This window comes from Hesperophylax consimilis, chromosome 24, assembly GCF_061612785.1.
Source record: "Hesperophylax consimilis isolate HC1 chromosome 24, BYU_Hcon_1.0, whole genome shotgun sequence".
NCBI lineage: Eukaryota > Metazoa > Arthropoda > Insecta > Trichoptera > Limnephilidae > Hesperophylax > Hesperophylax consimilis.
Window position 1 is genome coordinate 2,132,418 of NC_142859.1, and position 26,502 is coordinate 2,158,919.

The following is a 26,502-nucleotide window of genomic DNA, read 5'->3' on the forward strand; positions in this document are numbered from 1 at the left end:
CGTAGCCAATGAAAGATATGCATTTGGTGTGTGGGTAGAAATAGAGGCGGGGCGCAGCTGTACGTAGATGCAATTTGCAACAGTGTGACTAAATGAAGTTGGCGACACGCAATGTGTGCACGGTTTCTTTCTAATAATGGTTCATAGTCCATCTCCCCTGTGTCTATTATCTATGGTTGTAGCGCTTGTGATACATGTATGTGGTATGAACGAACTATGTACAAAGAAACCATATTTAAAGAAATAACTTATTGTTTTATCTTATAAACCAAATAATATATTTATTAAAAACACAAGGCGGGTATAAAACACTGGAATGTCATAATGCCTTCATTTTCTATGAATAGATTCACTATTTTCTTGTGGGACATTGAACAGAGGACCTTTGAATGTGTGATTTGGTCCGCACTTAGAAACATGGCAAATTTCTTTATGTCTATTCTGCAAACTATGAACGATTCATCTCTCTGGTCATCGTCTTCTTCTTCTTTATCGGCATCTGAAAACAACATTAAAAAAATTACATTGCGGTCTATTTGATAGTTCCCCTATCTCGACAGATTGGGATTGCAATATTAAGAGCAGAGGCGTCAGGTGGGAATGTTGTCCTCGTTGTACCGATATTTCAATGGAAAATGATTAGAGGAACTGGCATCATTGATCTCTTCGGCACCGGTGCATAGTCGGGAAACACAACAAATGTTTTTCTACACGGTTGACATTTGTCGCAAGAGAATGGGTAATTTCTACGGCTTGTTCTTGAGTTCAACAATTCGGGTGTGGAACGATTTGCCGACCTCCATCTGACCTTCAAGTCCCATGTTCACTCCTTCCTCTCCTTAAAATGACCCTCGACACAGCATCTCCAAAATCGACATAGGTCCTAAGAGAAATTATTTACTTCATGGCCTCTTTAAATAAAACAATACAGCAAATATAATGGGGAATTACACCATCTTCATAATGTAAACGTCTGCTTTCTGAAGCGGCAAAAGCTCTCGAGCGAAGAGATCCGGCGGGATGAAATTTGTACAGCTAGAATTCAATATGTTATTTTTAATTTGACAATTCATTGGTGATACTTGGGATTAGACATAGACATATGAATATTAGTAGACCTGCCCTAAGTGATTAAAAGCGTATTATTCCCCACTCCCCATACCGGTTCCATTGGAGCCGGCTGTGCTCGCTTATGGCCTCAAGTGAATTTAGAAAACGTGACGTCATCATTCTTGTGCGAACTATGGTCGAGGCATCATCGGTTCATTTTACGAAATAACACGGCAAAATGGTGGCTTGTGCTATGAAAACTTGTAAAAATAGATGTGAAAAAGAGAATAAACCCAATTGTCGTATTACATTCCATATATTATATAAGCATTATTTTAAGCATATTCACATCGTATAATATGGATCAGTTGTAGAAACATATACTATCACATCGAGATACGTCTGGACGCGAAACACAAAGCTGGTTGGTTGCTGGGAAGTAAATTATGAACATTTATAAAAGTGTCTTAACTAAATACGTAAACGAAATATTCGACTCTGAAAATAGAAGAAATTTATTTTGCCGAATTTGGACTTCGCAAATTTGTTCATAACGTGGCGAGTAATTTGCGCTCCCATGTAAAAATGTCTATTCATTCAAAAGCAGATTTTACTTTTAAGAACTAAATGGTGATATTATAATGCGAGATGCCTATATACTGTCAGATTGATTTATTGACGAATCACAGTCAGCTTTACCCCCTTCGTTTTTCAACAGTTGATTTTACCCCTCATCTTTAATTTCTAGTCTATATATTCATATGTCTGTGCTATTAGACCATTTTATTTTTAAAATATTACTTACCGTTAAAATTATCCACCGTCATATTTTGGAATCTTGAAGACACAGTAGCCATATCAGTCTTAATTTGAAGAATGAATTGCCCCGAAGCATTGGCCTTCACAATGAGTTCAGGTGACATACTTTTCATTCTATCCACGGTAGAACGTAATTGCTTTAGCGCAGGCATTACTATTGAAATCTGAAATAATGCAATAACAAAATTATGATTGATAAAAATTATTATTATAACTAGCTGTACCTTGCCACGCGTTGTTGTGGCTCAGTCTGTCGGTGCAGACAGAAAAATAATAGCGCATGTTGCTTTTACGTCCAACAGATGGCGCTGTTTTTTTTTTTTTTAAAGCATGTTTTTACGTATCACAGGTGACATCTTTATAATATAGGCGTGTAAAAACACACACATATTCGAATGCAACGTTATGTCAAAATTTCACAGCAATCGGTGTCGAACTTACCAAGTTTTAGGATTTTTAACAAACGAACATTTACATTTTTACTCATATAGATTTCTGCCTCGCTTCTGAAATCAATGTAAATAATCAAAACAGCATATTAAAAGCGGTTTTAGTGATTCTAACGTTTAATTGAAAGTTTTTCGTGCAGTGGAATCTCATTTTATTACTAAAAATTAAAAAATCTCTTTGCATAAACATTACGGTGATTATACATGGTGTCCGGAAACTCGTAGTACAAGCGGGAAACTGGTGAATCTACATCACATTTGGAGTCGATTTTGTAGTATAATTTTTTTTGATTTGAGCTTTCGTTTTCGAGTAAATCGAGTCAGAAGTTGATTTTTTTTTTGATCAAATTCTTATAAATTATTACTAAAGATCAAAGTACCCAACTAATTAAAACTATTTAAAAGTAAAACAAATAAAGAAACCTGGATTTAAAGCATTATTTTGAAATCACCCTTCATTTAATCCGGTGTAGTCATAAAATATTTCTGCTCTGCAGGGTTAAAACATCTGTTGTTTTGAATTGCATACCTATCTCTGACATATTCGCAAAATAAAAAATTTTAACCCTGAAATAGCCGAAAAATATATTTTTTTGTTTTTTTTTTTTTTTTTGATGAAAATGCTCAAATCAAAAAACTTTATATTTATTTGGGTTCCCCATGTGGTGTAGATTCTCCAGTTTCCCGCTTGTACTACGAGTTTCCGGACACCGTGTATAGTGCTACAGTCTCCCTCAGGCCGAGAATATATTAATATCCAACAATGAAAAGTAACACAAGATCTATGAAACAAAACGCAGAAGATTCTCCACAAATCCTAATAATAATTTTCTAAATTTAAAAAGTTAAAGCACATAAAAAAAAAAACATCATGGATAAATTCGAAGATATTGTGAAGTCTGTTGACTTTCTTAGCACACAAATTGAAGAAATCAACCACCAAATGAATAGTGAAATCTCGCAAATTAAAGAAGATATCAAGAAATTACAAATCTCCCAAGACGTACATCTTAAAAAAACAGTGGATTACCTAGAAAGTAAAATTGAAACTCAAGAATATGAGTCACAATTTAACAACGTGGAGATACAAAACATCCCGGTAAACCCACTGGAAAACCTGGTAGCTATGTTTCATAATTTATCTTCAAATGTATTAAAATCGGTCATACAACCCGAGGATGTGACGTCCATAGTGCGGGACAGAGGAAGGCACCGCTCTGACTAAACAAATACTTGGCTAAAACTTATACATAGCGACAATATAACGAGTGTGTTAAGATTTTTTTGGGCTTGATGAAGTCTTCAATAACAGACGCATGGTTTTTTTTGTTTTTACTGCACAAAACTGCATTTCACTTTATTTAATGTTACAAAGAGTTAAATTATTCCCGACCCGGACAAAACACTTTTACTAATGGTCTGTAGACTATAATGACTGCTTGTTACTATTTTATACGAGAGAAGAAGAAGGAATCCAGTCGGCGAGGCTTTTTATAATCTAACCAAGTAAAACACATTGAGAAGCTAATTGTAAACAAACACTGTCAAAGAAAGCCAATTGATAAGGCAAAACATCTGTTTTATCTGTTAGCCCTAGTTCTACCTCTGACCGCTAGGTGCTAGGCAGGAGCCTGTAAAGTAACTGGTGGGGAACTTTGCTAATGGTTCGTACATTTTTAACAGAGTGCTTAACAAAGTTAGAAAATAACTTGTGGATAAAATTTAAAATTATGGGCTGATACTAATTATGTATCTGTACCCAAAGGGGTTTTTACTTGCATTAGATCCTAGACTTATCCGACAGATATCAGTAGTTTTCCCCTCTGTACTGTCTGTTTTCTGTGCTCAGTACCGAGGTGGACTGGTAGTTAGGTTTCTAGCAATAGACAGATATTTTGAAAGAATAATATAGAGGACTTTAGCCTATAGGCCGTCCTTCGCACTCGTTACTGATTACAGGAGTTTTTAGTATAAATAAGGACAAAGTATTCCAGCAAATAGACTTGAAAGTTTTGTTTCTTCACTACGGATATACTCAATGGCGGCTAGCCCTAAAGAGCGGAAGAGCAACACACTCCCTGAATTTCTGCCAGTCTAAAAATTCCCAAGAGCCGAACAATATACTAAATTTCCCACATGCCTCATCACCAATAAACCCACAAAACTCGAGTCGGATATAACATAATGCATAGGTACAGCTAGGTGTCTATACAATGTGTGATGCATGCTGAACAAAAGCATAGCGTTTTGTACCTATAATCAGAGCAGTGGTTCGTTTCATGTATCGCTCAAAGAGTTTTATGATAATGTTCACATATATTGTTATTGAGTCCAAACCGTGGGTAAGTACATTGCCTAGGGAGAATGGCATTCAAAATTTTACCACCACATCAAAAGGAACAGTTTGCCAGTAGCATTTTGACGTAGAGTTTTAAAGTAGAGAAAAGTCGATGTTTTATAATCAAGTCGTAAAAATACGTTTTCAGGCACTACATTGCTAACGCTGGCTAAACCTTATGAGGTAATGTACTACGGAATTGTATGTCTTAAACAGAGATGTGCAAAATGGGTACCCAAAACCATTTGAAATGCAAAATGGAAATGGGTCAAAACTTTTCCATTTGAAAATGCAAAATGGTTTTTAGAAAAGCATTTCAAATGCAAAATGCAAAATACCTATTTTCAAAATGCATTGAAAATGCAAAATGGTTTCTCAGGTCAAACAATTAGAATAATTAAAGAATTTTTAAACAATTTTGTCATTTAATAATGGACATCAATGTAGAACAAACATATTACATGATGGTAAATCCAAAAACACCACGACTACAGATTATGAAACCACAAAAAATTTGCACGGGACTAATGTTGCCTACGTAAAAACATAGAAACTGCTATCCAACATTTAATATTACAGCGTCATGGCCCCATGTTAGTATTTGAATCAGTATTTTTTGTAATGGTATCACTCAATTGCCAGGGCTCCTACCAGGGAGCAACTTGACAAATGTAAATTATCTCTCATAGCGAGGTTGAGGACCGACTGATATTTGGGGCTTATGAAAAACAGATGAGTGGAGATAGTAGGAAGAATGTTGCAAAAAAGCATTTAAAATGGAAAATGCATTGAGAAAAGCATTTAAAATGGTTTTTAGAAAAGCATTTAAAATGCAAAATGGAAAATACCTGATTTATTTGAAATAAAGCACATCTCTGGTCTTAAAAAGGCCCACCGAAAAGTCTGCGATGGTACATATCTATCTCCTAAGGATAACCCTCAGCAACGCCCAACAACAACACGTCAGCCAGTTTTATAAAAAAAACAATGCTCTGAACTAGGCCCATTTTATATATTACAGGAGTTCAAGTCAAAAACATAAACCTAAAACCGCAGTTTTTAAAAGGAGTTTTATAAATAATAAAGCAGAGTGTTTGTGCTGGTGCGATAAACAGAACAGTTTTTGTTTTCCATGCTTAATGTTAGGTGGGAATTTAAAATAATTAAGACCACAAAATCGGTGATTTGTAGAGAAGTGTGTGATATTATATTATCTCAAGGATTTGGACAATCAGGATTTCAGATCGCAGATCACCTATCAGATAGTAATGAACTGTTTTTTAAATTTAAATGAGTGCTTTTTTCGAGTGTTGTAAATTATTTAAAAAAATATGTGTGCAATAAGGAAGTTGAGTCCATTTTTTTTATTTTTTTTATCAATGTTCGCATTCAAACTTAAATACTGGTATTTTTTTTTTTTTTTTAAAGTTTGTTTTCATAGTTAAATTAATTCTCAAAGTTTAAATTTTATTAAGCCCGCCAAAACGAGCGGAATCCGAGCGGTAAGAGGCGGGGTGTGGTGTGACGTCATTAGAACTGTGAAAACCACGTCGCTTAAGCATTATGTATGGAAAAAAATTTAATTCTTCAACAAGGAATTCCAGTAATTTTTTTACCAATGTTAACCGTCTATTATAATTGATGTTATTAAAAAAAAAAGAAAATTGATTAAGATTTCATAGTTAAATTAATATTTTAAGTTAGAATATTTGCTTTTCACGCCCGATACGGTACTTATACGGTATCGCCGTCGTTACTTGTTGACGTTCCCCGCGCGAATTCAGGACCACCGCGCAGAAAAGTAAAGACCAAAAGTAAAATAACGGTTTACAGCCCAGTTCACTGTGAGACTTTTCTGAGCGGCCGGCGGCCTGAAGTGTATCACATGCCATGTGACATGTATAATAATAAAAACATCTAAGTTATGCAATAAACAACATATTATTATAAAGCACTATACGAATATGTATCTTTAGAAATCCATTTCATATAATAATAATAACAAATACGTACATATATTTGACAAACCCAAATAAACCTTTGGCCTATACACCTCTCTCATCTAAATCGATCATCTCTCATGTAATAGAAAGAGATGCACCATAGGTGTTCCGTTGTACGTACAAGTCACGACACATGTGACGACAGAATTCTTTCGACCAATCGTGGAGCGTATACAGTGTATTGCTATTGAATGCTTTTTCAAGAACGTTTAACTAATTCTAAGAATAATAATATAGAAATATATTTATATATTTAGAATCGATATTTTTTGATCTACATGAACATATTTTTTATAAGTCAAAATATTTTTCACTCAACTTCCTTATTTATAGACATATGAATATTAGTAGACCTGCCCTAAGTGATTAAAAGCGTATTATCCCCACTCCCCATACCGGTTCCATTGGAGCCGGCTGTGCTCGCGTATGGCCTCAAGTGAAATTTGAAAACGTGTCGTCATCATTCTTGTGCGAACTATGGTCGAGGCATCATCGGTTCATTTTACGAAATAACACGGCAAAATGTTGACTTGTACTATGAAAACTTGTAAAAATAGATGTGAAAAAGAGAATAAACCCAATTGTCGTATTACATTCCATATATAAGCATTATTTTACTTTATTTTAAGCATATTCACATCGTATAATATGAATCAGTTGTTACTATCACATCGAGAAACGTCTGGACGCGAAACAAAAAGCTGGTTGGTTGCTGGGAAGTAAATAATGAACATTTATAAAAGTGTCTTAACTAAATACTAAACGAAATATTCGACTCTGAAAATAGAATCGAATTTTTTTGCCGAATTTGGACTTCGCAAATTTGTTCATAACGTGGCGAGTAATTTGCGCTCCCATGTAAAAATGTCTATTCATTCAAAAGCAGATTTTACTTTTAAGAAGTAAATGGTGATATTATAATGCGAGATGCTTATTTACTGTCAGATTGATTTATTGACGAATCACAGTCAGCTTCACTCCCTTCGTTCTTCAACAGTTGATTTTACCCCTCGCCATTATCTTCTCGTCTATTAATTCCTATGTCTGTGGTACAATTCCTGTTACATCGGTAGAGAGGGAAAGGTATTTTTCTACTTTAGTCAAGATAGACTCGATGCTTTGTAAGTGCTGAGCATTGAAAAAAGCCTTAAAAAAAATCACCGACTTCTTTGCCAGTAGAATGGAGGATCGACCTAATCTACAAATAGGTAGGATTTTTTTCGTTATTAAATTTATTTTCATTACAGTAGGTAGGAATATATTATGTTGAAGATTTTTTGCGACCACCCATTTTTGTGAGCAGCAGCCGCCACTGGATGAAATAATATATGAATCAAGATCTGTGAAGATGAGAAGATAAGAACTTGCGGGATAAACTTATAAAGAATGAAAATAAATAAAGGCACAGTGAAACTTTTATCACTGTTAAATCATGTGGCAAAGTTTAGGGTCTGACTCTCGAAATCGCTTTCACTGAACTTTAAATCTGGTTTGCTCTTTGGTTTATTAAACCTTCCATAGCCGTTGAAGGATAAATACAGGGTGCGCCAGAGAAACTTACTTATTTGAAAAAATTCCCGTCCGTTGAGTTGGGCAGGTAGAGGGGCGGGAGGGGGCGCATCTGGAGGGGGACGTCCCCAAGTTTGTTTCCCATTCTCGTCAGTTGCCATTATGCTATGGTCTAGAGAGCAGCGGGCATGAATTTGCTGCGACAACATTTCCCCAACCGCCTCATCTCTCTCCGAGGCGATCTCCCATGGCCGGCGCGCTCTCCGGATTTGACTCCATGTGATTTTTTTTTATGGGGTTATTTGAAATCCCTTGTTTATGTCGATCGACCACGGACCATAGATCACCTGAAGAACAACATCCGCGATGCTATTGCCAATATTCCGATTGATATGCTGAGAAGAGTGGACGAGAACTTCAAAAAACGACTTGTGTATGCGCGATGAGGGTCGCCAATTAAAAGATGTAATTTTTAAGACAGTATGAAAAAAAACTTGGTACATTGCATTTTCAAATAAAAAAAGAATTACAACAATAACTACAGTGTTTTTGTTTTTATTGAACTTTCAAATAAGTAAGTTTCTCTGGCGCACCCTGTACATACGAGTTTACATAATAAAGAAAATAAATAGGCGAATACTTACATGATAACTCTGTATATTAGGTTCATTATAACTTCGCCAGGATTTTCTTGGTATTACATTAACAGGAACATCGTGAGTTACTTGTCTCGAATGCATCAAGTTTAATGAAGGCTATAATAAAACAACATTTAGGACGGGTTGTTTCGGAGAATTTGAACAATTCATCAAATTTCAACGTTCATTTACGGGTTCTGTGAAAGTCCTATTCAAATTCTGTTACTATATCATTATGGGCTAGTTGCTTGACAGAACTGAAATAAAAACAGAACTTAAAAATATCTTTCACAGAACTTGAAAATTAACTTTGAAATTTGAAGAATTGTTCAAGTTCTCCGAAACAACCCGTCCTTAGTATTATACTGCCCGAGATTGCTACTTAGTATTATACTGCCCTGATGAGGCTACGGTTGTAGCGAAACCCGGTCGGCATTAAGTATTTACCCATAAAAAAATCCCATAAGTGATGTTTACAAAGTTACTGTTTAATTTTAAATTATAATGTCACATCACAAAGTAACCGCTTCATATGAAGAAAAAACAACATTTCATTATTAATTTATTTTTACATTAACCCCACACAGGAAGCCCTGAGGAAAATAATTTCCCTCAGGGCCAATGTCATCTTTTGGGATGCTGTGTGGAGGGCCTTTTATAATGAAAGGAAGGACAAGAAGTTCCGAGAAGGTAAAAGGTATGAGGGTTGTCTAAGGATTGGTGTGACCAGGAGTGACGGACATATAAATATATCTCTCAGAGGTAAAAAGGTCACCAAAACCCCCCTCTCCCGATCTGGCATGCCACGCAACTGAACACACCTCACTAGATGAACCCTGGTACTCCTGCTAAATCCTGTCATCTGTCAAGATGACAGGTCCCATACAAAGAGATGATATTCCGCGGCAGTTCCCCAACTGATCTGACCAATTGAATAATTGGTCTCGAGGAAGATTATAGCGTAGTGTGACACCTCAACATATAATCTTAATAGGTCACTCCCAAATAAGCGTTGATGCGTATAGCGCAATGTGTCTAAGCCTTTAACGAATGTGAAGATGTTAAAGAAACTTCAATTAACCTATGGTGCCAATGTTTGTTTGTTTGTTCAATCAATCACTTTATCCATGATAAAAACATTACAAAATAAAATTTCAATTCGTTTTTAAAAGATACATGAAGGAAAGCAGGCATTTATTCCGCTTCTAACCCTACAGAACCGACAAATAACCATTAATGTATTGTAAATGGTCATTTATCAGAGAAACCTTATCAATAATAAAAATAATTTATACTGCGGTACACCACTACAGCGAAATTCGGCATATATTTAACCTGTAGATTTGTGTGAAATGATTATAAAATTAATAATATTTACCAATTCAATTTCAAGTGTCAGGCATGGAGACTGTTTATTAGTTAATTTTATCTTTACACATTTGGCTGATTGCTTCAGGGATGCTAATGATCTCGCAAAATTGCCTGAAAATTAACAAATAGGAACATATATATATTATTGTAACATTTCTAAACAGTGCAAGGGATTTTTCCCTCTTCGTGTGTCATCTGTGGGTAGAGGTGTTAATCTTTCAAACGACGCCTGGTGCTGTATTAGATGTTAGGTATTATCAGAGCCTTGACTCCTCGGTGCCTTGGCAAGTCGGGGCCTGTTGCCAATTGCACCTTCACAGGGCCAGTCCTGCTCTGATCACCGGCTGCCTATTGCTACTGTAGGGTTTAATAAACAAGAAAATAATATTATTATAATACCTCACTTATTCAATTTTATAACTGACTATCCTGACTTTCCTGGCTACCTTGGAGAGCCGTTTCGCGAGCCGAAATGTAAAAATATTCATTATAATGTACTTAGCAATCATAAATTGAAATTAAAATTGAAAACCTAGAAATCGGAACAGACTTCGTCTAAAATCTCTGTAAATAAATAATACAATAAAATAAATGCTCGGGTTGTCAGCATTGAAATTGAAATTGATTTGATTGAAAAATGTAGGTAAATATTAGAATTAATATTTATGTTAATGTTTATTTAAAAGTAATGGGCAGTGTTGCCAAGTTAGCATATTATATGCTAAATTTGGCATAATTACTCCATGTTTAGCATAACTATTATGCTTTTAGCATATAGCATATTTATTTGGCTTATTTTTACAGAAACATGAAAATAATAAAAACCAATTTTTTAACTAACAAAAATGATATCAATTGAAAAATTGGTGTCTCAATGGAGAAACATAGTTCACATTAAATGGGAATCCTTGACTTCCACTGTAGAGTTTTGGGATGAAGTCATGCAATATAAAGATGCAGCTAATAATGACCCCTTCGGTGATTTATGTCAGTTTGCAATGTCTATTTTAACATTGCCGCATTCAAATGCGGACATTGAACGTGTATTTAGCCAAATGAGTCTGGTCAAAACAAAACTCCGAAATCGTTTGGCGGTGAGAACCCTGAATGCCATTTTGTACGTGAGATTTGGCCTAAAGAGAGCAGGAAAGTGCTGTTGTTCTTACACTGTTCCTGACGAAGTACTACGCTGCATTGGGACCATTTTTATTTATATTTGTTCAAAGGCTGAAACGAATTTAAAGTCCGCATTTAACGGGAACCTTTCAAATGTCAAAAAAAAAAAACTGCACGGTCTGTTCTGCTGCCCCCTGTATTATAGCCACTATTCAGATTTTATAAATAAATATATATTATCAGATAAGCTATCAAGAGGATGATAAAATACCCCCTATTTGACAAAACTGGGGAAGTGTATTACCCCTCTTCAAAACAGGAGTGTTAAGAATGAGAACATTGCAATAAAGAATAAGATGCTAATTTATTAGAATGGCTTACCTGTGCCAAAGCCTAAATATATCTCTCTGTGTGAATCATCAACACCCTCCATGTGATACTCCGAGAAGAAGGAAGACTGGTCCAGGTGGCACCACACATTGGGCGGCGTCTGTCCGCTGGTATTCTCATCGGAAACTATAAAGTACACCTTGTCCTGCGATAGCCTCAACACACAATCCTTGGCAATCTTGGATAATGTCGTCACTATATCTGTTGTGAGAATCAAAACAAGAAAAATTTATTTATTTACATTTAATTGTAAGAAACAAATGGCTCATATAAAACATAACTTTGGGAGGTGATTCTACGTACAAGTAAAAAAGATAAATGCCTTTTTTCAAAATTCCAGCTTTTAGAGGAACTTTTCAGGTAAAAAACGTAAAATTGGTCCGCCGTGTGGGTCTCGCATTATTATTTTGCACTGTTGCCAAACCTACCATCCCGCACCCAAACATTGTTGTTCTGTCAGTCTATTTAATTGCCGCTCTTTGTGTGAATAACTTTTATTTTATTCGCAAAGGATCTGATAATTAATTAAATGTATCTAGCCGTGTTTAACTTTAAAAACTTGATTGTTTTAATCAAAACTTGTTAATGTAGTGTGTGTTAGTGTGCATTTATTAACCCATCGGCATACTAATTTTAATCAAAACTTGTTAATGTAGTGTGTGTTAGTGTGCATTTATTAACCCATCGGCATACTAATTTTAATCAAAACTTGTTAATGTAGTGTGTGTTAGTGTGCATTTATTAACCCATCGGCATACTAATTTTAATCAAAACTTGTTAATGTAGTGTGTGTTAGTGTGCATTTATTAACCCATCGGCATACTAATTTTAATCAAAACTTGTTAATGTAGTGTGTGTTAGTGTGCATTTATTAACCCATCGGCATACTAATTTTAATCAATACTTGTTAATGTAGTGTGTGTTAGTGTGCATTTATTAACCCATCGGCATACTAATTTTAATCAAAACTTGTTAATGTAGTGTGTGTTAGTGTGCATTTATTAACCCATCGGCATACTAATTTTAATCAATACTTGTTAATGTAGTGTGTGTTAGTGTGCATTTATTAACCCATCGGCATACTAATTTTAATCAAAACTTGTTAATGTAGTGTGTGTTAGTGTGCATTTATTAACCCATCGGCATACTAATTTTAATCAATACTTGTTAATGTAGTGTGTGTTAGTGTGCATTTATTAACCCATCGGCATACTAATTTTAATCAAAACTTGTTAATGTAGTGTGTGTTAGTGTGCATTTATTAACCCATCGGCATACTAATTTTAATCAATACTTGTTAATGTAGTGTGTGTTAGTGTGCATTTATTAACCCATCGGCATACTAATTTTAATCAAAACTTGTTAATGTAGTGTGTGTTAGTGTGCATTTATTAACCCATCGGCATACTAATTTTAATCAATACTTGTTAATGTAGTGTGTGTTAGTGTGCATTTATTAACCCATCGGCATACTAATTTTAATCAAAACTTGTTAATGTAGTGTGTGTTAGTGTGCGTTTATTAACCCATCGGCATACTAATTTTAATCAATACTTGTTACTGTAGTGTGTCAATTATATTTGTAATTTTTATTTGTGACATCTGTGCATACTTGAGAAGGATTATTAGTGTGCAGTATTGCACCCCATATTTCCCCAAATTAAACACTTTTTATGCGTTTATATAGATTATAATTTTATTGTGAACTATCTAAATACTCGTTTTGTGGGAAAAGCTTTAGTCGCCCCAATGGGGTGGGCCATATGCCGATCTTGGCCGCAGGTATGCCGATGGGTTGAGACTTACTTGAAAGAACATCTTTATTCAGTGTGTGTTTTCTCCAAGGGCTTGCTTTTAACATTGTGTTTATTTGTGCGTAATTTTTATTACTGTGACAATGTCTGGCTTCACCCACGAAAAACGGGAGGATATTCATTAGGTTTACGGGCTAAATAATTTAAATCGCTCAGTAGAAAGGAGTCCATATCGGAGTGAAGTATTCATGTATTGAGGTATATAGATAGAGTCGTAGGTAGGAAGGGGGGTGTGGCGGCTGTCGATGTCGCCCAAATCCTACCAACCGCGAACAAACTCAACGAACGGAGTCCGCGGTGGCCATCTGCCGTGCCACTGCCCAGAAAATTTGGGTTACCCACAAGCTAACTTCAAGTGCTCCTTGAGTTTTTTAACATTAAAAGCCAATTTACACTACTACCGATTACGGTAAAACCCTGTTTACCGATGAAAAATTATACAATTGCTTTTACTATCTTTTCCAATACGACTTGTATCTCAGCGTGCATATCGGCATTTTGAAGTTATCGCTGGAGACCTGTGCCCGGCGGGCGCTTGTAACTGACTGAAGCCCGTGGTATCTCACAGCGGTTAATGAACCGATGTTTGTGGCCCATAATTCGAACGCCAATGTTGGCTCTATATATATATATATATATATATATATATATAGGTCCCACAACATTTATTGCGTCCGTGCGTAAATCCGTCTTTGGGCGTCCAGCACTTCTAGTTCTTTTTTTTAGATTGTTTTTGTGAATATTGCACTATGTTTTACTCACGATAATCGCTAATATCATATTTTTTTAATATTCATAATAATGCAGGTTTTGATGTTTATTACACTCTCATATATTTCTAGCGTCACGTACATACTCACGTCCGGGTGTATATTTTTTGTATATTGAAGGTTCCTTTTAATATAGGTTTCACGTCCGTTCACTCTAATTTAATTGTTACGTCTGCCGTATATTTCTGACTATTCTAATAAAGGTTTCACGTCCATACTGAATAATATATTCTTGCGTCCGAGTGTATATTATTTGTTTGTTACATGGCGTTTTGAAGGTCGATTTAATTTTTACGTCTTCCGTATATGCGGCCCTTAAGACTCTTGGATTTGTTTTGAGAGTTTCAAAAGGTAAATTTAGGCCGTTGTTATGCCCCTTATATTATTAAACCCCTTAGGATTACATGACTTATTCTGATATGGGAGATATATTTCACCTTAAAAATAATCAATATAAATATTGTTTAGTTTAATTCTTTTATATATCGAGACAAATAGACATCTATAATTTTTGCAATCTTTTCTTTATTTTGAATATCTACTTATGTGAGACTTCTTATCATTTTTACCAATGTATCTTATTTTATTATACGCTTTTGTTGTAACATTTTACTTTTTTTCATGCTATTTTGTTTTCTCTATTGTTTTAATTTTGAAGAATTTATAATAACTGCGATACTCAACTATTAAACTAGAATGTAAACGTCTATTAGGTGTAATAAATAAATTAACAAATAAATAAACAACACAAAATATTTCTTACTTTTCTAGTGAAGTTTTCACGTTCATAGTGAATTAATTAATTAATTACAGCATCTGTGGTTGAGTGATAAGACTCTCGACTCGAAATCCGAAGCCCGTAATCTGACGGTCAAACCCGGCGTGCGCAAATAAATTTTTATTTGTTTGTGTTATTTCACAATTAATACATTAAACATAATATAAAGTGTCTTTGCAGCACGTTCCAGAGTGAAATATACTCTCGGTATCGCCCTGGTGTGTGACCACCATTCCGAATGGAAACGTTATTTCCAAGCTTTTGCCGTGTTTGGTGACCAGATATAAATAGCCAGGTACTTTTCTACATTTCTCTTCCTCATCTTCTTCCCCTCCCCAATACCTTCACCCTAGTACTCAGATTGGGGATGCCACAGTCTCGCTGTTCCAGACGGGAGCGGTTGAGACTCTTGTGCGGTATATAAAAAATATATGTATATATATTTATGTTTTATTTTTTTGACATCCAGAAACACACCAGACCTGACAACAAACTGTCTATTGATAGTGAGAAGTTTGAATGAATATCTTATTGCACCATGTATACAAACGTACCTACTGGGCGCAGGCGTGCGACAATTTTTTTTACAACGATATCCTTAGTAAAAATGTATCATTTCATAACGCGCCAGTTCGTTCCATTGCAGAGGGCGGTCGGACATTTTTAGGTCGGGATATCAATTTACCGTCCACTGTAAACCATCTTACAAAAATGCCCACCCGCGCAAGGCGCTTTTTAGTTCTGAGTGCTAAGTGGCAACGTTGTAAATGAACTGAATGTTGCCAAATCTGGGGTTTTGATTCACCAAGGACTCAAACAATACATAAAAATGTACAAATTCGCCAACGGCCATGGGGACGCAATACTATCGACGAAATGCGTGGACGCAGCACGGCCGTCGTTATGTATACAAAATAATATCTACTCGTGATTGGTCTCGAGGATACAATACCATCGACGCAGAACTTCTGTCGTTACGTATTCAATATAATAATATCTGTTTTTATATTTAACTTAATTAGTTCAACCTCAAATTGCAATATTTTAATTAATGAGTTAAACTTATTAATACCATTAAGTTCAAAATAAAAATATTTTTTTATTTTTATTTCTTAACATCTTTAGTGTTACAATATTTACAACATAATATTAAATAATATTTAAATCACTTTTCTGATAAGTAAGATGCTTGTGCTTAGGAGAGGACAACAATATATTTTTACATATTTATATTGCAAATATTATTACAAAAACTATTAATAGCCTTACAAGAAAATACAATAAAAGTAATAAAAACAGGTTAGTTATAAATAATACCAAGGAATGATAAGCAGAAACATAATATGTGGAGTTTATTAAGCAGAATTGATTTGAAAGTACCTACACGGCACACACGCTCATGTAATCTAGTAAAATAAAAATGCTTGTCTTAGAAGAATATGTTCAACATATGTATAATAACATTCTCTCTGATTCTATTTTCAATGTAACCAAAATAAATATAAAAACTATATTAAAAATGTATTAAACGTGTACCAAACTGCATAAAATGTTATTATATTATGTAATGACATATATTATGTAGTATTACGTTATAATAATCTTCTGTTTTAATAATCTCCTGTTATAATAATCTCCAGTTAAAATAATCTCATGTTATAATAATCTCCCTCTTGAATAACGTTATATTTTTTACAAAATGAAACAATACTATGTTTTAAACCACTTTATATTTATTTTATACAATATTTGGGTTCAATCCAAACCGGTCGACGAAATATAAATAAAAATAAAGTGGTTTAAAACAAAGTATTTGTTTCATTTTGTATAATGTCAAGCCACTAAGTGTTTGCTTTCTTCGATAAATTTAATATTTTTTAGTTCTTGTAAGTATAGTTTTTAAATTTTTACATACATAATAGAATAGAATATTGCGGAAATCTGCAATTGGTTTCTCAGTTAGGTAAATTACACGTGTATAAATGAACCACATTGTACACTGTTGATTTCCCTGAAATAAAATAAATAAATAAATAATTTAAAACAATAAGAAAATTTATTAGGTGGTATTAGAGAATTTTAAATTGTTTTTTTTGTAACTGTCATAATTTTCCTCAGATATATCCAGGAGTAATTTATTGAATAATTTTATACCGTTAAATAAATAATGATGTTTTGCTGTTGTAGTTCGAACTAGTGGTACGGTTAGTCCTCCAATATAAATAATTATTTAGCTTAAAATTAATTATGGAATATTATTTTTATCAAATAAATCTTTATGTAATTGAAGTTCTTAATGTACGAGTATTTTTGTCATAAATTTTTGTGAGAAGGGGAACCGGGAAACCTTGGAAAACATTTATTGTTGGATAGTTATATGGCTTTTTTAAATATAATTATTATTAATATTTTTTGAATTGTCACAAGTGGACGTAGGTATGATTTATACGTACCCCCCCCCCCCCCCCCCCGCAAACCACGATTTCATATTTTAGTAGTGTAGAATGTGCAAGTGCAAAATAAATACCTTTAAGTATTTTTAATGATACAGTATTTCTAAGTCTAAAAAACATAAAGATGAGTTTTCTCATTCTGTCTACTGTGGAGTTTATTTGACTTTTCCATTTGATGTTATTATCGATAATTATTCCAAGATGTTCACAGCCTAAGCACTCTGATCAAGTTTCTGAAGGAATCGCTTGGGTACCTACTGGACTATAAGGGTATAACGAGCTATGTATTCGATACATGCAATTATATTAATTGGCCAATTATTTAGATTCATTAATTGACAAACAGTTTGCGTTACATATTGGTATTTCGTTAACATTGATATCAGTAAATTTTTCTTTAGCATAGACTACAATTCCACTAAGTACTTTTATTTTTGTGATAATTTGTGACTTATTGTTTGTAGTTTGGAATACTTGGTATATTTTTATGTATTGCATGCGAGTGTGCCTCGGATAGTATTAAAAAATCTGGTTGTGGACATAATGTTAAATACATAGGTATACCAGAAGTTCGTCCATGTTTCAAATTATACTCCTTATGTTTAAGTGCAAGATTGTTATTATTATATTGTTCTAGATTTTAGTGCATTCGCTGTATGTTTCACATACGTATTCTTCTATATTTTGATTTTTTGTTGATTTCATTTAAGTTAAAGTTTTCATTGCATTTATGAAGGTGTGATAAAATATATAGTTATAATTCTATGAATATATTAATAATAATCCTCACAATTTGTTTTACGATATTCTTGCTAGATTTCAATTCATATCTTGAGGTTTTTATTTTATTCTATAAGATTTATTTTATATTCAGATAATATTCGGGAACTTATAAATTGTTTGTTTAATTGACAACAATATTTAATTTAAAATAAAACAATAACTTTGTAAACACCACTTTTATTTTTTATACTTTGTGCCGACCGGGTTTCGCTCCCAAAAAAAACGCTTTTTCTTTTAAAAAAAACAACAACGGACGCAATACTACCAACGTAATGCGTAAACGCATCACGATCGTCGTTATGCATTAAAAACTACGCAGGATGCTTCTTAGTTCTTAGTGTCAAGCGGCATCGTTGTAAATTAACCCAACGTTGCCAAATCTGATGATTTACTCAACCAAACGCTCAAATAATTTATAAAAATGTACTCGTGAATGGCCATAGGGACGCAGTATTATCGAAGTAATGCGTGGACGCAGCAAAATCATCGTTATGCATTAAAAACCACGCAAGACGATTCTTAGTTCTGAGTATCAAGCGGCATCGTTGTAAATTAACCAAATGTTGCCAAATCTTATGATTTACTCAACCAAACGCTCAAATAATATTTAACAATGTACTTCGAATGGCCACGAGGACGCAGTACTATCGACGTAATGCGTAGACGCAGCAAGACCGTCGTTATGTATTCATAATAATATTTCAACGTGATCGGCCAGGGGGACGCAATACTATCAAAGTAATGCGTGGATGCAGCATGACCGTCGTTGTATATTCAAAATAATATCTACTCGTGATCGTTCACTGGGACGCAATACTATCGACGTGATGCATGGAAGCATCATGATTGTCATTATGAGTTAAAAATAGTATATTCTCATGAGCGGCTACGGGGACGCAGTACTATCGACGTAATGCGTGGACGCAGCACGACCGTCGTTATGTATATAAAATAATATCTACTCGTAATCGGTCTTGAGGACGCAATACTAACGATGTAATGCGTAGACGCAGCATGATCGTCGTTATGTATCGAAAATTATATTACTTCGTGGACGCGGCAAGATCGTAGAAATGAATAAAAACATACACTGCTCGATATATACATCGTGTAGCGAACCTGTCGGCAAAATGTCAAACGTTCAATATTCGTTTCCAGACATTCTGAGACATTTTTTGCTTCCACAAAAATTTTTGCCATACGATTATACATGGGGTAAGCATCGTTCTGGCCAATTTTGAGGTCAAAATATTGCAGCGTCCGTATATTGGACGCTGTAAGTCGGTGGACGCTGCAATGCTATGGAGTTTTTAGGGGTCGGACGCAACAAATGTAGCGGGATATATATATATATATATATATATATATATATATATATACCTCATTGGTTCTAAGTGGGGGCGGATATAATATGCAGTGTAAAGGGAATACAGAATAAACATAATATAAAATACACCATTAGCCATGATTATTACATATGATGGGATTGAAAGAGAATATCACCAATTTAAGTTAATTATACTGTAAAATCAGTATAAAAACACTCACTTAAAAATTCTCTCATGGGAACAGAGTCCACCATCACAGCACGAAACTTCATATTTGCGAGAATAAATATTAACGACTTTACATTAAAAATACTATTTAAAGTACAAAAATACTATAACGATTTCCTTTATCGCGTTGTTTCATCATCAAAGACGAATTTCAATAAAAATACGAGCTAATGAAACATAGAAACCATTTGACGTTTTGACTGACATTTGCATAAGATTTAAATAGTAAATTATGACGCTTGTGTACTATAAACACTATTTCATAAACAATTACACTTTAACGCTTTCTTTTAATGCATTATATCACCAATATTTACACGAATTTCAATAACACGAGCTAATGAAACACAGAACTACAAGAAAAACACTTTGACGTTTGACATTTGTACAAGATTTCGCGCTCAAAACACCGCATCCCGCGTAAGAAACTCTGCTACAAATTCAATAATTTTAAAATTAAACGATAACGATTCAAAATACAACTTTACCGTAACAAATAGTACATATCACTGTGTTTTGTACGAATTTATTTGTTAGTTGTATGTCATTTCGCTAGATCACACTGCTAAAATTGTAAAAATTCAAACGTACCAAGTTTTCATGAGATTTCCGTGCCCATATGGTGTGAAAAGGTTCGTAGTGTTTTGTGTAGATGTCACTAGTTGCAAGGTTATTTCCCGTATTCTATCACTAGACGGAACCACTTGCTGTCATTAGAACCAAAATAACGTTTTCTATTTTACGATTCCTAGCTGTTTATCTATCCCGCTCTAACACGCGCGTTTCCCTTTTAAAAAAGAGTGAAATAGCAAACACTGCGCACAGTTTGTGCGTTTCTGTGTAAAACGAACTAAAAATGTCAACATTTTTTCGATGATAATAATATATCTGAAATATGGACTTTGCTGCCGTGAAATGCACTAAAATTACAATTGTGACTGTTTATTTGCTTGTGATTAGTTTAATTCGGTGAAATTGAGTGATACTATACTGCTAAATTAGGATGGCGCGGCGAGATGTTACCGAGTGAGTAATCAATATCTTAAACCGTCAAATGGATTTTGAACAAAAATCGTTGGATTCAGATACGAATTTTGTCCGTTATTTAATCAAAACATTATCGGTCATATTTACACCTAGGTCAATACCACAATTACGGCAAATATCTTAAATGAATTCTAGATGTTTTAGCGTATGAGATAATATATCCTTAGGTTTGTTGTGATCATTTGACATGGCCTCTCCCATTCGTGGGTTTTCCACCGATGCACATTTCCTAGATGATAAATATATTCATTCGCTCACCTTTAGTGCATTAAAATCGTTCATAATATGCTGCGTTATGCTATAATCATTCAATTCAATCGCTCAAGTACCTTTTTAAGGCAATATCCTGCATTTTATTTGATTTTGAATGCGGTCGTTCATACAATACTTTCCCTAGGTCATTCCACGTTATCTAAGATTTATCACGTGTTATCATTTTTAGCTTAGAAATTTGATAGAATTATTAGAAACTGACACTTTCAATACATTTTACAGGTTATGTTTTCATAGTCCCTACATTAGATATATTACATAATCCACGAAATGTCCGTTTCTAATCGCTGTACAAACATGTACCTACGTGTGCATTTATATCGATTATATTATTTTCCATGCAAAATTTTAGTAGGTGGCAACAGAACCGTTATTTTAAAATGTGGTTTTATTTGCATACTGGATTTTATTTTGTATTGAAGTCTGTAAACGTTTGCCAAGATTTTGGCAATTGTAAATATTATGCTTGTGGAGTTTAGGTTGAGTATTTTATTTTTAGAATAAAATAAAATATCCCCCAAGCATTTTATTTTAAGCGCCGCGTTCAGCCATCTATGAAGCAAACAAATAAGTTTTATAATATGTGGGGGGGCTTTCAAAAATGGATGTTGTACGTAGGTACTAGGTATCACATCCTAAATGGGGTATTTTCACTGTTTTATTTATTCTCGAACAAAATTACGATAATGAAGGTATTTTTATGTTGACGAATAAATTTTTGACATGTAGCCAGTTTAAACACTATAAAGCCTTTTGAATACTAAAATTCGATCAACATACTCAAATGCAGAGATGTGCTTTATTTCAAATAAATCCATTTCTAATGGAAATGCAAAATGGGTATTTTCCATTTTGCATTTTAAATGCTTTTCTAAAAACCGTTTTGCATTTTGCATTTTAAATGCTTTTCTCAATGCATTTTCCATTTTAAATGCTTTTTTGTAACATTCTTCCTACTATCTCCACTCATCTTTTTTTCATAGGCCCCAAATATCAGTCGGTCCTCAACCTCGCTATGAGAGATAATTTACATTTGTCAAGTTGCTCCCTGGTAGGAGCCCTGGCAATTGAGTGATACCATTACAAAAAATACTGATTTAAATACTGAACATGGGGCCATGACGCTGTAATATTAAATGTTAGATAGCAGTTTCTATGTTTTTACGTTGGCAACATTAGTCCCGCGCAAATTTTTTGTGGTTTCATAATCTGTAGTCGTGGTGAGAGTGGTATATTTATGGTCGTGGTGTTTTTGGATTTACCATCATGTAATATGTTTGTTCTACATTGATGTCCATTATTAAATGACAAAATTGTTTAAAAATTCTATAATTATTTTAATTGTTTGACCTGAGAAACCATTTTGCATTTTCAATCCTTTTGAAAATAGGTATTTTGCATTTGAAATGCTTTTCTAAAAACCATTTTGCATTTTCAAATGGAAAAGTTTTGACCCATTTCCATTTTGCATTTCAAATGGTTTTGGGTACCCATTTTGCACATCTCTGCTCAAATGCAATCCCTTTTTCGCTAAAAACAATAAACAGGCGTAAGTAAGACAATGTGCTGTTTCTCAAAGACATCGCTTTCTGTTTACCTACATAATATACACAAATAGGTAGGAACCCTACACAATGGTGAGTGTGTTGTTTTGGTGAACTGTAATTGCGTGACCTACCGGAGGGGTAGGCAGATGATGAACCGCCTCGCAACTCTGTCTTGTATACCCTCGGCACAGCTTCCCCAAACCGTTTCCCCATCCCCAAATATGTAACTGACCTTAGTAACCTCAGAGCCTCTTTTGTGAAGTTAGTAATACAATAACAATGGTAGCCTTTAACTACTAATTAATTCGTACTTTATGGATTTCTTTTCCTCAAACGATGACCTTTCCGAACAATTAAAATAAATGTATCGTCGCTAGTATCACCACGGCTGCCTGAACTCATTATTATAATAACTAATTACTCGTTTTAATAGCTAGCCCCCGGGAGATCGTCTGTTCAATTAATTGGCCTTATTATTTCTCACCACCTACTAAAATAATGCACCTTTCAACCTGGGATTAAAAATTGGTCAAAACACAAAACCCGTTTTCTAAAACACGCCATTTCTCGCTTATTAGTGTAATTATTTATACCACTTTGAGGTATTTTTTAAAACTTTGACTTCACAGTTATTTTATTCGCTTTTACAGTCACCTCGCTGTTGACTGGCCGACTCTTACCCTTATTTGTATGAAATCTCATGACCCGATTCATTTGAACGCATAAACATGATTCGTTCATCACTCGATTCAAATATATATTTTTCGGATTATGAAATTTAACAGGACACAATCAAGATTCCTCGCGAATCGTTTGTTTTGCATTTTCGTTTTTTTACCGTATAGAAATAATTCGTTCATGACTCAAAAGTTTCACGATCTAAATTATTTATTATTTATTATTATTACACGCCCTAATGGGCTTTTACACACCACAAAGTTTAATAGTAGAGTATCACAGTTATTATGGATTCTACAAAATTAAAACAATAAAGGAAACATAATACAACGAAAAAAGAAAAAATATTAAATGTTACAACAAAAGCATATAATAAAATAAGATACATTAGTAAAAATGATAAGAAGTCTCACATAAATAGATATTCAAAATAAAAATAAAAATATATATATTGCGGAAATTATAGATGTCTATTTGTGTCTCGATCTATAAAAGAATTGAAATAAATAATATTTATATTGATTATATATATCCCCAGAGGTCGCGTGTTGCATGCATCACGGTGAATATTTTCTTTGCAATTCCTTTTACCCTATCAACATGATTCGTTCATGACTCGTGACTCGATTTAAATACTAGTTTTACGCCATCGCGGTATTCGAAAGGACACAATCTGAATTTCAAATCCGAATATTTTTATTTTAGTTTATTAAAAAAACAAGCAGTTAAAAATATTTTATGAAAATGGCATATTTACATGGCACCAGTGAAGTTTACGAATAATATATATCGACTGTGTTTTGGTAAAACCCTTCAAGCCATATTTTTGGGAACTTTACTTTCCAGTGGTTTCATGTGGAGTAATATTTTTTTTGCCGATTATGTACGACTATTATATTTTTTTACACTAACCCCTGCACCGGAGACCATGAGGGAAAAAAAATTTTTATATTTCCTATGAATTTTCCTAAATTATAGGCCTATGTCACCTTTTGGGATGCCGTATCGAAGGTCGGTTTTAAAGAAAGGACGGAGAGGAAGTTCTGGGAAGGTAAAAGGTATGAGGGTTGGGTAGGAATCTAGGGATCAGTGTGTCCAGGAGTGACGGACATATCAATATATCCCTCCCACTGCGGCGCAAGGCGATGGGTCGAGGGACCAGTTGGAGAGGTCAAAGGGTCTCCCCAAACCACCCTCTTCTCAAACCAGCATCTCCCGATCTGGCACGGTAAATTGTTTTCCGTGGCGGCGGTACCCAAACCCGCCTCCCTAATTGATATATCATACGAGAAAAAAATAACGAAAAAATCTTAAGCGATGACTCGATTCAATGCAATTAATTTGATTAAATGATTCGTTCACGACTCAGATTTAATGCAATTCATCCAGCCTCTTCCGATCTGGCACGCCACGCATCTGGTGGGCATTCGTATCCTGAACACACCTCACCCGATGAACCCGGGCACTTCTGCTAAATCATAAAACGTAGCGAACCACTTGGGGTGATCTATGACAGAGGTGTTGGTTATCCAGTAAATTGTTTTCTGGGGCGGCGGTACCCAAACCTGCCTCAAAATTGATATATCATACGAGAAATAATAACAAAAGAATCTGAAGCGATGACTCGATTCAATGCAATTTGACGAAATGATTCGTTTACGACTCGACTCAATGCAATTCATTTGACGAAATGATTCTTTCACGAATCGTTTCAATGCAATTCATTTGACTAAATGATTCGTTTACGACTCGATTCAGTGCAATTCATTTGACGAAATGATTCGTTTACTACTCGATTCAAAGCAATTCATTTGACGAAATGATTCGGTCACGTTTAAAATAAAATAAACATCTCAGCCACCTCTTGTCTGGAGCCCCAAAATACTCCCAAATGGGAGCTACTCCTAGGAACAAGCATCAATGATCCCTTCGGAATCAATACACAGTCGGGGAAAACGCAAAACGCGCGCCCAACATTTGTACACAATTTGTTACATGAGAACGGGTAGTTTCTTTAACTCATTTTTGAATTCAACACCTCGACTATGTGATGCCTTCTGGCCTCCTACAACGTGTATCTTCAAGACCCAGGTTCAATCCTTCCTTTCCTAGAAAACTCTGCACACAGTATCCCCAAAGATGACATTGACCATGAGGGAAATTATTTCTCTCCAGCGTGGAATTATTATTAAAAACAAAAAATTTTTTAGGGAGCTGGTTTAATTTTACGATAAAATATTAATTTTTATTACCAGTTTACAAAGAGCTGTCTGTTTTTTCCTCAAAATACACCGTTTCCCAAATTTCAACTCTTCCCTTTAATTTCGTATTCTCTCCTTACTCGTACAAATGACCAACACGCGTGGGCTTTTGATAATCGTATAATAAAATGGTAATGCAAGACCCCCTGGCCTCACTAGTTAGCATTATTTCGAAGAGTTCGAAGTTTGTATAATTTAGTACCTAACTGGAGCTCCCTGCGTACATCTGCCCTGATGATGGGCTCTGAAACGTGTTCCAAAACGTACGCAAATTACATACAAGGATGCTTACTAATTATGTTTTTTTTAAGGTGCCAATTTTGTTTATATTTTTTAAATAATTTCAAAATTATTCACAAAATAAATAAAAACCACTTTTTCGCTAAAATCGACTGTTTCTAGACTCCGTTTGCCAAGCGATTTTTGTGCCTAATACCTAATTTTTTGGTGATATAAGGCAAACTAAGAATATACACATTTTTAGCTTGTGTATGCCTCTTAAAAATAAATATAAATGTAAGATTTTATTGAAAGTACTGGTTGTAACCCGCCACGTGTTGCTGCGGCTCATTCTGTCTGTGCAGATGATAGGGAAACAATAGCGCGTGTTTCTTTTATGTCCAACAGATGGACCTGTTTAAAAATCATTTTAGTCCAACAGATGGCGCTGTTTTTTTTTAAAAAAAGCTTGTTTTACCCATCACAGGTGACATCTATATAATATATAGGTATATAAACACACTTTTTGAAGTGAAGAACTTTCGGGGATTTGATTTTGAACAAGCGAACATTTGCATTGTTATTTATATCGGTAGACGATAGATAGATAGATATTATAGATTTATGACAGAATTCTTCA

General features: G+C 34.4%; 2 protein-coding genes across 5 annotated transcripts in view; one reads left to right on the plus strand and one right to left on the minus strand.

The window, feature by feature from the left end:
• Positions 1-213: 213 nt before the first annotated feature.
• Positions 214-20,272, minus strand: Hus1-like (Hus1-like checkpoint clamp component). The gene is made up of 6 exons (XM_089646487.1): positions 19,830-20,272; positions 11,675-11,884; positions 10,185-10,288; positions 8,813-8,923; positions 1,856-2,033; positions 214-499 (listed from the first exon to the last, which is right to left on the minus strand). Exons 1-6 carry the CDS (start codon positions 19,879-19,881, stop codon positions 285-287), a joined length of 870 nt encoding a protein of 289 aa, XP_089502613.1. The 5' UTR covers positions 19,882-20,272; the 3' UTR covers positions 214-284.
• A 414-nt stretch (positions 20,273-20,686) lies between these two features.
• Positions 20,687-26,502, plus strand: part of Myb (proto-oncogene like protein Myb) — a 296,992-nt gene continuing 291,176 nt past the window's right edge. For all 4 annotated transcript variants that reach the window (XM_089646482.1, XM_089646484.1, XM_089646483.1 and 1 more), the window contains exon 1: positions 20,687-20,863. In XM_089646482.1, the coding sequence (XP_089502608.1) occupies positions 20,841-20,863 (23 nt within the window). In that variant the 5' untranslated portion in view covers positions 20,687-20,840. The remainder of the gene's footprint in view (positions 20,864-26,502) is intronic.

Bases quoted from the DNA above. Each gene is read 5' to 3' on its own strand.
- Hus1-like (XM_089646487.1), bottom strand. From the start codon at position 19,881: ATGAAGTTTCGTGCTGTGATGGTGGACTCTGTTCCCATGAGAGAATTT. The intron at 10,289-11,674 runs GTAAGCCATTCT...GTTAATTTTCAG, and splicing joins ATATTTAGGCTTTGGCACAG to GCAATTTTGCGAGATCATTA. The intron at 8,924-10,184 runs GTAAATATTATT...GTTTTATTATAG, and splicing joins TGACACTTGAAATTGAATTG to CCTTCATTAAACTTGATGCA.